The sequence below is a fragment of the Gymnoscopelus microlampas genome, assembly GCF_963454915.1.
Source record: "Gymnoscopelus microlampas genome assembly, chromosome: 11".
NCBI classification, from domain to species: Eukaryota; Metazoa; Chordata; class Actinopteri; order Myctophiformes; family Myctophidae; genus Gymnoscopelus; species Gymnoscopelus microlampas.
The window spans coordinates 24,514,109-24,526,608 of record NC_139948.1 but is presented as its reverse complement, the minus strand read 5'-3'; the positions used below and the strand labels follow the sequence as shown (position 1 = coordinate 24,526,608).

The window sequence follows — 12,500 nt, the reverse complement described above, 5'->3', positions numbered from 1 at the left end:
AATAAATGAATAAATGAATACAAATTTATAAAATTAAAAAGTGTCTCCCATCTCTGGTCATTCATTTTTTTTATCACCGGTGGGGATTATATTTGATCTCGTCCCGATGCAATGTGTTGAGAGCTTGTAGATCTGGTATTTTTGCTATTGTGTATTTTTGAAGTCAAAAGTACACACTACTTCCAAAATGGCGACATCTCTAATGTTCTCATCAACGATAACCACATGTGGTCCATTATAGCATTTGGAAAAAAATAACCATCACAGTCATTATTACATAGTTTGAATAATTATGGTAGATGGAACAAGGCAAGTTTATTTGTATAGCACATTTCAGCAAAAAGACCATTGAAAATGCTTTACACAAAACATTAAGCATTAAGACATCAAGACACGGAGCAAAATAAACACATTATAAAGGCATTTGAATTTATCAAAAGATAGTCAAAATAGAACAGATGAGTAAAGAGTAACGTTGCAGAATAATGATTAAAGAACTAAATAAAAGGCAGTGGCAAAGAGAAAGGTTTTTGGTTTTGATTTAAAAGAACTAAGAGTTGTAGCAGACATGCAGATTTCTGGAGATTCTTTTTAACAGACATGTGGTGCCTAAAGACTGAACACTGCTTCTCCACATTTAGTTCTGATTCTGATTGTCGGGCAGAAATCACCATATTCTAACTTTTTGTGTTTTTTCGTAAATTAACGCCCTACTTGATCATACTAGAGCGTCACACAAATGCATCAAAAGTAGCGGATCCACAAGCTCAAAACGCAACGCGAAGCGTCGTGTTTTGAGCTTGTGGATCTGCTACTTTTGAATTTCAATCGGGAAAAGTTACAGTCGTGGACATATGAGGTTTCCACCCGACAGAGACGATATAGTAGATGATCAGAAAACGTATTTTGGCCCAAAAACAATTCAATGCTTTATAAACCAACAGTTGTAATCAAAACTTTGACAGACAGAGAGCCAGTGTAAAGATCTTAGAACTGGAGTGATGTATACATTTTCTTGTAACACACAGGTATGTTTGCAGATTTTAACCCTAAATCCAGTAAAAACATTTTATATTTCTTTGGCTATTCAAAAATAGCAGATATATCCACGCTACAAGCTTGTAGATCTGCTATTCTTGAAAAATCTTTGAATATATATTTAAAGTGAACATTTGTAACTGTCAAATGTCCCAAGCAATGTCTTGATTTTTCTGTTGTTATGAAAGTGGTGCTCAAACTTTTTGAGAACCAATTGTGTTAGGGAACAAGAGCGAGAGGTTGAGTCTAGTCAGAAGGACTTGTAAATCCGGCTTTAACCGTAAAATAATTAATAGTATAACTGCAACATTTTCAGTATTGAATGGGAAACAGTATGATCAGCAGCAGCGAGATTGGCAATTTTTCCTTGTAGTCAGTGGTGGAAGGTAAATGGAAAATGTTCTGGTACTTTTACGGGAGAGCTTTATAATTTCTACTCCTCTACACCTGTAGGTTGTGTATATACTGTAGGTTAAGCTATCCCAGCAGCACAAAGGTGATTAAAACAAGCCGTACCTTTACAGCTGCAAAATTAAAGTGATGAACACGTTAACGCATCACTAATTGATTGTGGAAATGGGCCATTATGCCTATAATGAGTACTTACTTTTGTACTTTTTCTCAAGTAAAATGTTGAATTCAGGACATTTACTTGCATCAGAGTATGCACAGAGTGTACATTGTGGTATTGATACATTTACACTTTGATACTTTTACTTTTTAGGAGAAAATGTCTGTAGGCTACTTCTTTCACCACTGTTTGTAGTGTTCAAATAGTAATCGTATGAGGTTTCCACGCGACAGAGACGAAAACCAGTTGAGCGTGTGTCCATCTTGCCATCGGGTTTCCTTCTGACGCCCATGGAAGTTGGCTTATCCTCACATGCCAAGGGGAAGCAGAGAATAGCAAAACCTCCCTGACACTTTTATAGTCAGTATTCAGCCTTGTGGTGTTGTAAATCCACTCTACGTTTGGGACAGCGAACCATCCCCCCCCCCCCTCTCTCTCTCTCTCTCTTTGGACTGGAATATAATGTCTCTGGTAGTGTGGACATTCAGTCCAAACCACTTCCTCACCAAGCAAACTGTTTTACATACACGTGCATACACCTACACATGCGCACACACACACACACACACACATGCAGAAATATGTGTGCGTGCGTGCGCTCGCGCACGCACGTGTGTGTGTGAGTGTGAGTGTGTGTGTGTGTGTGATATCCAGTATTTTATAAGGGGAGACTCAGCGTTCTGCTATGTGGGCGGTCGATAGAAAGAATCCTCTCTCCCCTTTCTGCATTAATTTATTAGCCCTCTTTCTTTAATTAGAGAGAGAGAGAGAGAGAGAGAGACCCGAAGAGAGGGAGAGAATGAAGACAGGAAATCAGACAATCTGCTGAAGTCAGCTCCTTGTATCTCTCCTCCTCCTCCTCCTCCTCCTCCTCTCATGGTCTTCATCCGTGTTCAGAACAGAGCGTTCTTTAACTACTTTCACCCTGGCTAACCTGTTTTAAGCATGTAATTATAGGTTTTAATTTAGAAAATTCCTTCAATTATGTTCAGAATTGTTCAAAAATAGCAGATGCTATTTTTGAGAATAAGGATAAAGTGGTTGTTGGTAGAGAGAGAGAGAGAGAGAGAGAGAGACAGGGGCGGGGGCACACAAACATGCATAGAAACAACAATAATAACAACAACAACAGTCCGCAGCCATAGTTGATTGAAACCCCTGATCTGCAACCGGGGGGTCCGCCTCAGAGAATACACCTGGTTCTGGATTGTTGGATTATCGGGATCTTGTGTGTTGGATCTGGTCAGGAACAAAGGACCCGATGAAGATGTTTTGACAAAAAGGGTCCAGTGCCTTCCCTCTTTATCCTCTCTGTTTGGCTGTTTGTACTTGTAATCATTTAAACCCTATATACTTCATCGACTGGAGTCCCCCAGGCCTATATACTAGGCCCCCCTATTTTTCCCCCTCACAATGTGACGCGTTGTGAACTTGTAGATCTGCTGTCCCCCCACAGAATAGGGATGCTAGATTCTCTTGTGGTTAACTCTCTTCATCTGATCCACATTGCCTCGTACGTGCTACATTACCATCGTTTGCCACATCCCCCAAATCCAATTTCCTACTGCCTGCCCTGATTGACCCCCCGCTGTCCTACACGCGAATACACACACACACACACACACACACACACACACACACACACACACACACACACACACACACACACACACACACACACACACACACACACACACACACACACACACACACACACTTACACATGTACACACAAATCCTCACACACGAGCACAATCACATCCACCGCTGCCGCGCACGCTCACAGGCACACGCACACAGGCACACGCACACAGGCACACGCACACAGGCAGGCCGACGCATTCCAGCGCACACACGCTCGTTTGCGAAATGAAAAACAGCTGGGGTTAGACAGATAGACAAATGCTCTCTCTCCCTGGAGACCTGAAGGTGACACAGTGTAGACAGATGCGCGCACGTGCACACACACACACACACACGCACACGCACACGCACACGCACACACATACATATAAACCTATACATACACACACACACATGAGACAGGAGAGTGAGCCGTTGACAGTAATGCTGAGTGTGTGAGCGCACCGGGCTCTCTAATCCCTGTCACCGCACACAAACCCACTCAAAGCAAAACAATTAAAATGCTAATTTCCCTCTCCCTCCTCTCTGCTAGTCTGTTAATGACTTAGCCCGCCATGCAGGCTAGAAGAACGTGTGTGTGTGTGTGTGTGTGTGTGTGTGTGTGTGTGTGTGTGTGTGTGTGTGTGTGTGTGTGTGTGTGTGTGTGTGTGTGTGTGTGTGTGTGTGTGTGTGTGTGTGTGTGTGTGTGTGTGTGTGTGTGTGTGTGTACTTGTGTACGTGTGTGTGCGTGTGCGTGCACCATTAACAGACATTACTCTGTGACTCCAGGGTCGAGAAATGAACATGGCAGTGTTTCCAAATGTGCTGCTATTTTTTAAAAAGTTTGACAAATTTAGAAAAGATCTAGTACTTTTAGTTTTGTTACTTTTGATGCCAATACATTTGTACTTTTACTCACGTAAAATGTTGCTTTCACACACACGTGTGTGTTTGGATGTATCGATGGGTTATGGATATTGTTCATGGGAACACACACACACACACACACACACACACACACACACACACACACACACACACACACACACACACACAGTTTTGTTAAACCAATGTTTGCGTAGATTTATTTGTTTATTTTTTCAATTTGCCCATTTCAGTTTAGTTAAACCAATGTTCGAAACTGTGTTAATACGTTTTCTTTAAAAAAATACCTTAGGGTAGGCAAAATAAGCCTCGGCTTCAGCCTGCACCTTTTCGGTGCCACTAGCATTAGTGGACTTAACTGTATGTATGTATATCTGCTCTTTTACATGGACCGAAATAACATTTACTACTACTACATACGGGAATATAGGTTATACCCAACCAACCTTTTTTTTTGGCGTACACACCTGAGCACCAATACAGCACATGTTCTCCATGTGTGTTCACACGTGCATTCCTTTACTTGCCCGCCTGCGTGAGTGCGTGTGTGTGTGTGTGTGTGTGTGTGTGTGTGTGTGTGTGTGTGTGTGTGTGTGTGTGTGTGTGTGTGTGTGTGTGTGTGTGTGTGTGTGTGTGTGTGTGTGTGTGTGTGTGTGCGCATACGCGTGCGTGATGTGGCGTGTGTGTTGCTGCTGATGTATTTGTCCACACTGCAGCAAGATTTTCCCTTTTTTTTCTTCTTATTTTCTCAGTCAGATAAAGGCTTCAGCTGCAGAGGCACTCTGTATGTAAAGTCAGCCTCTACTCTCAGCTTTATCCCTCTGAACTCCACCGAGAGCCAGGAAGAAAAGAGAGGGAGAAAGAGGGGGCCCAGGGAGAGATATGGAGTTGAGAGAGCTGGAGGGAGGGAGGGAGAAAGGGAGAGATGGAGGTAGAGAGCGAGGTTTTGCCATTTTCTGACTCCTGTAACATTAAGAATTGATGGTTGAGTGAAGCCTTGCTTACTGTATGTGCTTCTAACACTCTCCTTTTTCTCAGTCTCTCTTGAGTCACACACACACACACACACACACACACACACACACACACACACACACACACACACACACACACACACACACACACACACACACACACACACACACACACACACACACAGGTATGGGTGGAAAGTTTCTATAGGGGAAGGCAGTTCCCCTATAGGCAGTTATTGTAGTTATTGTATCAGTCCCAGAAATAAATGACTAAATTAGCAATGCAGTCAGTGTCATGCTCTCCTCCATCTTGTGTTTTCATAATCAGCAACCATATACAGTACAGTGCCTTGTGAGTGTTCATTGCCATACAATGTCATACAGTTACATACAATTATAACATGTGTTCACATGACAATTTACAACAAAATCAACACATTATAGACATACAAACTAAAAACTGTGGATTTGCAGAATATCATTTGGAGACATGTACTATCTATAAGCTCACAAATCAGTTTTCAAACCATTCTAGTGGAGTAAAAGTACAATATTTGCCTCTGAGATGTAGTGGAGTAGAAGCAAAAGTATAGACAATTGGAAATACTCCAGTAAAGTACACCACTGGCTGTATTGACCTGGGGACCAATCTCAAACCTCTGTCTTCTCTCTCTTCTCTCCTCTTCTCTCCTAGATGGGGAAGCTGGAAAATAAGAGTCTGACACTGAAGTATCCGGTGTGGCCGCGCTTCAACTCGCACGGGGACGCTGAGATGGACGACAACCATCTGTCCATCGTCACCCTGGAGGAGAAGCCCTTTGTGATTGTGGAGGACGTGGAAAGGCTCACAGGAACCTGCATGAGGAACTCTGTGCCCTGCAGGAAGCACATCAAAGAGTGAGTCTGTCTGTCTGTCTGTCTGTCTGTCTGTCTGTCTGTTCCTATCTATGCCAGTGGTTCTGACATAGAGTTGAGTCAACCACTGATCTATGTCCTAAAGCAGAGTAGAGCTGTCAGAGAGGCCTCGATTGACTGATCATTTCTCAGTCAAACGGTCTTTTTTTCTTTCCGTCATTGTCCACCAAAGCCAGAAGCGACCAAGAGGTTAATTAATTAAGAAATGTAGAAAATGGCTTAATTTCTATGCCCTCGATTCATTTGATCTTAGTCAACCAAGACTTTGTTAGTTGATTAGTCTTTTATATTTTTACCCCCATGCACATCTCTTGTAATCTCTTGATACAACCCTTTCATTCTGCCAGTCTATAACTTTCAATAGGCAGAGTAGCCTTTGTGAAATCAGCATTAACATGTTCAACCTCACCAACCTGAAAAGGCTGGTCTCTGCATGGTTTTATGCAGCAAACACAATTTTACAGATTTGTGGATTAAATAAACTAATCTATTTGTCAAGGAATGATTCCTATGATCTGTCGTCTAAGTTGAGGTCAGCTCTATTAAATTGCCACTTTTGTCTCATCATTCCAACATGGTCCAACAGTGCACCATTGGAGGACAGCTCAGGACACCAAGGTCCCAAGTCAATGACAATGATTCCCCCAAGTTCACATAATCATGTTTCAGTTTACATAATCATGTTTCACCTCTGTTTTCTGGACTGGTTGGTAGGCGTCAGAGCTCTGGTAGAGCAACTACACAAGCATCAAAAACTGTATTATTCCCATGAGCAAGAACACATTCGAACAGTCTGCCTTCTCAGTAAAGGGGGTAAACCTTTGGAACTCTTTGCCTACGGTTCTAAAACTAGAGACAGATGGTAATCAAATTCAAATTATGGTTGAAATCAAATCAACTGTGCTCACATTTATAGTTACTGATTGGTTATCTGAGTGATTATGTATTGGGTCTGATTTGATTTTGATGATGTTAATTATTAGTATATATATATATATATATATATATATATATATATATATATACACACACTGTAAACAAGGCGTCTGGTTTGGTCCAATGTAATTGTAATGTCCATATAAAATAAATAAACATAAACATGAACAAGTAACCCTCCCCCCGCCCCCAACACACCAAATGTGTGAAGTTGAAAAAGATAGTTCATGGGTCTTCGACAGGGGGTCCGGTACCCCGAGGGGGTCCTCAGAGTTACTACAGGGGGGCCGCGAAATCTTTGTGTGATAGGATTTTTTTTTACATTAACCAATTGAACCTTACTATCAGCCCTATTCTGAGGGGATCATTAGCCGAAAATAGCAGATCTACAAGCTCACAACGCGTCGCAACGCGAGGCGGTGTGAGCTTGTAGATCTGCTGTTTTCGGCTAAAAGGTTTGGTGTAGAGAGGGACAAAGGAGCAGACCGAGTATAGAGCTAAAGGTCAAGTCTAAGTATTGAGGGTTTACGCGGTTAAATGTCTGAAATAAACAAAAATATATACATTTACACAACACTGAAGATCATTGAAGCTATGTAATCTATGAAAAAGTTCTGCAACATAACATAATGTTATACAACATGTAGTGGGGGGTCCCTGCTTCATCTCTCACTCAAGGGATCCTTGGCCTGAAAAACATCGAAGGCCCCTGAGATAGTTATTTTGGTGGCGGTGAGCGCAGCTGCTTCTTTGAGAGGTTCCATCTCCCGCTGAGAGGTAATGAACCTCTCCTGGTTAAATCCTTCCACTGGACTATATTTGGGCATTCATTTAAAAAATATGCAGGATCATTCCATAACCACCGTTTGAAAGAAGTGACAGCTTAATGAGAGAGAAATGCCAAAGAAATAATCTTGAAGGATTAAAAAATACCAATAATTTCATTCAGGAACTATTCTTGCTCTGATGTCATTCTGGTTTATTGGCCTCTCTCTCTCTCTCTCTCTCTCTCTCTCTCTCTCTCTCTCTCTGTCTCTCTATTTCTTTCTTTCTTTCCATCTTCCTTTCTTCCTTTCTTTCTCATGCTGTGTAGTGAACAGGCTACAAGCCATTTTCAGTGAAAGGCAGTGACATGAGGATGACGAGCTATGTCGTTGTAGCGTGATGAGCTACAAAAGCTAAAAAAAATAATAATTGGACCAGTGGTAAACTTTCTTTCAGCGCTCCAGTGACGCAGTGAAGCATCAATCAACCATATATTTTTGTTTCACCATCTCCACTCCCCTTTTCTCTCAACACATTCTGCTTGTAATGGGGGAAAAAACGTATCATTGCGATTGGCAATACCTGATATTTTTTAAACAAGTCTTTATATTTTCCTTAATATTTTTCTCGCTTGTCACTCCCACACACGGACGCACACTTGATGTCAGCGAGCCACATCAATGTGGCACGCATATTTCCCACCAACACCAGGTTCAAGGTTCACTTTCATTTGTCTCCCATAGGAGAAATTTGTCTTGGAGTCGAGGACTTAAAAGCTGCATTAGAAAAACACAGATAACAACGGTGCATACTGTGACACATGTGCATACATTTGGCGAGTCGAGGTAGTCATAGACATGTATTCATCACAGTCATCTCATCTATACTTACCGCCTTACAGGCATTTCACTGCTTGTACCTGTACATAAGTAGTTGGTTCCCAAGCCATGCGGCCCATAAGGTCAGTATCTCCTGACCTGTTTCTATAGCGTGAGGCAGCTTCATGTACAAGTACATCCCCCCAGCCATGATGTACTGTACAAGTACATCCCCTGGACATGACGCTAGTATGTCGGAGGGACTCGCCCCAATCCAACCCATGATGCTGAGTGCCAAGCAGGGAGGCATTGGGTTCCATTTTTATAGTCTTTGGTAGGGATTGAACCCTGACCTCAATCTCAGGGCGGACACTCAAACCACAAGCTGGTGAGTAAGTCACCTGAATGAGTAAAGTGACAAATGAACTCTTCTTGATTCGTGCTGAGTGTGTTGAGCAACACTTGAGCAACGGCGACTCGGCGACAGTGTACGATGGCCCACTACGTTTGCTCGTTTTGTAGCTTTTGTCGCTGCTGGTATGAACGTAGCATCACCCTGTCACATGAGTGTGTGAATTGGTTCCACTGTGGGCCGTGTCCTCCTTTGTTCAGTGCAGTGCACCCCGCTGTGGTGGGGTGCGCAGAAGCCTCTGTGTTCCTCCTGAAAACTGTGGCAACCGCTGACTTCAGCACTTTAGCACTCACGTTAAACCTCCCTGCACACACATTACCACACATGAAAGTGGCTGAGAATAGAGGGTATAGTGAATTAGGGCATATACATAGCTTGTTTTGTCGCTGTCGTGTGGAAACTTCATATGTCCAAGACTGTTACTATTCAGGATTCAAAAAATAAATGAATACAAAAGTATCAGATCCTCGAGCTCAAAACGCGCCGCTTCGCACCGAGTTTTGAGCCGAGTTTCGAGCTCGTGGATCTGCTACTTTTAATGCTTTTGAGTGATGCTGAAGTATCAAGTAGGGCATTAAAAACACAAAAAGTTAGAATATGGAGATAGGAGGTTTCTGCCCGACAGCAACGATTTTGCTTCTGGACTAGAACGAGCACTCATGCACATGAGCTCACACACACATAGTGTTAGTGTAGCTCTGAGAATGTACAAATTCTCACCATCCATTAACTATCCTAACCATCCCACAACTAACCATTATTACAACTTACAACAACTTACATTATGTACATTCTTACAAACGTACTGTATGAATTAATGCAGATTTGACTGTGTATCTGTTACAAACCTACTGATAATACAATACATTTCTGTCCTACACAAATTTGCTGTTGTACTGTGCACTAATACACGCACACACATGTGCGCGCACACACTCTGCATATCCACACACACATAAATGGATATTATGTCACCCCCCCCCTCTCTCTCTCTCTCTCACACGCACACGCACACACAGTTGATTACGTGGCAGTAGGGTCCCAGGGAAGCAGCCATTGCAGACTTCTATCCAGCCCCACTGTGAAGTAGGGCGAAGGATAAAGCATCTCCAAGGAGCAATACAACACACAACACACACGCACGCACACACACACACACACACACACACACACACACACACACACACACACACACACACACACACACACACACACACACACACACACACACACACACACACACACACACACACACACACACTTTATTGCCACATGTCCTCCCACTCACAGGCCGATGCATTCGTGTGCGTCCCTCCCTCTGACGATGCCCACTGAAGCATCAGTGGTGTCCATTTGGAGAAGATGGGTTAGATGGATGGAGAGAGAGAGAGAGAGAGAGAGAGAGAGAGAATGAGGAAGGGTCAGCACTATCCAAACATGCAGAGCCATGAATCCACACACACACGCACGCACGCACGCACACACGCACGCACGCGCACGCACACACACACACACACACACACTCCCTCCCTCTCTAGAGATCCTCCAGACCCCATAGTGTTTCTATATCAAGTTGTCCTAACAACTTCACAAACAGCCTCCATAACATTACATGGTCTGTTCTGTTTCTACTGTGGCCTGGATACCACAGTGTGTTCACTGGTCCACTACTCACTGTATAGTGTTCACTGGTACAGTGTTCACTGGTACGGTTGTTTACTGGTACAATGTTACAGTGTTCAGTGGTATACATTTCACTGGCACAGTGGTACAGAATTACTTTTTATATACAGTAATAATTTGGTACAATGTTAAGCAGCGCTGCGTTCACCGGTACATATTTCACTGGTTCAATGTGTTCACAGGTACAGTGTTAGTGGCCGTGTCCACAGAAAGGCTTTTTGAGCAGGGAGGCGCTTTGGATATCGTTGCTGTCGGGCAGAAACCTCTTATCTCCATATTTTAACCTTTTGTGTTTTTCTCGTAAATGAATGCCCTACTTGATCATACTACAGCGTCACACAAAGGTATAAAAGTAGCAGATCCACCCGAGCTTGTAGATCTGTTACTTTTGCTATTTTTGAATTTGAATCCTGAAAAGTAGCAGTTTTGGACATATGAGGTTTTCCCCCGACAGAGACGATATCTTGTCCAGAGTGCTCCTTATAAGCACACTGGGTGCATTGGAGCGTTTATTGATCCTGATGACCTGACTTTCAAACCTTATCAACTGTTGCTATACTCGGAAATTCAATATAAAGGATAATCCAGCAGCATTTTATTATATTTAGGAGGTTTAGGTTCTCCGGAACCGCCTATTCGACGGATACGTCCATATATAGGCATTATGCAGATCTGGCTGTCGGAAAGGCGGTTGACCGATATGCCCAACAGGCATATATGGAGATCTGGTTGTATAGAACCGCCGAGCCCATGGGCATATACTAGGGAACACAGGCAGACAGAGAGACAGACACGTACAGAGATCTATATGGGCATACAAGGGACACAGACAGACGGGTACAAAAGAATATCGATAAAACCTAAAATCTCCATATTTGGGCATGTCTGACACGACCAAGTGGTTCCCGGTCTAGTTTATTTAAATAAACTGGTATGAAAAACTATACATACCAAAAATCTATCAACATGTACTAGGGCCTAGTACATGTTGATAGATCTGATCGTATGTCGAAAGATGCACCAGCCACCACTAGTACAGATGACTCTGGTACAGTGTGACTGGTACAGTCTTCACTGGTACAGTATGAATGGTACTGTACAGATGACTCTGGTACAGTCTTCACTGGTACAGCGTCAGTGGTACAGAGTGTTGTGAGATGAAGGAGGGTCCCATTGTGTTGAGTGTTCAGTTTGTCTCAACCAATAAACCTGGAGGAATCATCTGCTGCTACAGTAGCTGGCAAAATCACACCCACGGCTGTGGCATACACCTCCACTGTGTGTGTGTGTGTGTGTGTGTGTGTGTGTGTGTGTGTGTGTGTGTGTGTGTGTGTGTGTGTGTGTGTGTGTGTGTGTGTGTGTGTGTGTGTGTGTGTGTGTGTGTGTGTGTGTGTTTTACTATTGTTTTTTCGGTTGTGCAGAAAACTTCTGATTGGGTTTGGGCTCATGGGGGTTATTGAACGCTCCAGGCACTGACATTATTAGTCTCTCTCTCTTCCTCCTTTCCTTTCTCCTCTCTCTCTCTCTCTCTCTCTCTCTCTCTCTCTCTCTCTCTATGTCTCCTTCCCTCTCTCGTTTCTCCTCCCCTCAGTCTTTCCCTGCCTCCCTCTTGTCCTCTCCTCCCTCTCTCCACCTCTCTGTCTCTCTAATTGGGCCTATTTGCTGGTGTTGTCGTAGCAGTTACGGTAGCAGCGATCGTTTTTCCGCGTGTGCTGAATTGGAGACCAGAGACCAAAATATTGGTGTGTGTGTGTGTGTGTGTTCTCCAGGGGAATGCATGGATGTGCGTCACAGAGAGAGCTAGCAGGACTGATTGATCGGACAAAGAATTTTGCTGAGCCAGCCCAAACTGAATCTCTCTTATATTATATACTGTTAGA

General features: G+C 43.2%; 1 protein-coding gene across 1 annotated transcript in view; it reads left to right on the top strand.

Annotated features, from left to right (window-relative positions):
- The window catches only part of grin2aa (glutamate receptor, ionotropic, N-methyl D-aspartate 2A, a), a gene marked incomplete at both ends in the record, with an annotated part of 234,844 nt that overhangs the window by 177,246 nt on the left and 45,098 nt on the right, over nucleotides 1–12,500 (top strand). The window contains one exon of the mRNA XM_084071329.1: nucleotides 5,786–5,988. Coding sequence (XP_083927455.1) covers nucleotides 5,786–5,988 — 203 coding nt within the window. The remainder of the gene's footprint in view (nucleotides 1–5,785; nucleotides 5,989–12,500) is intronic.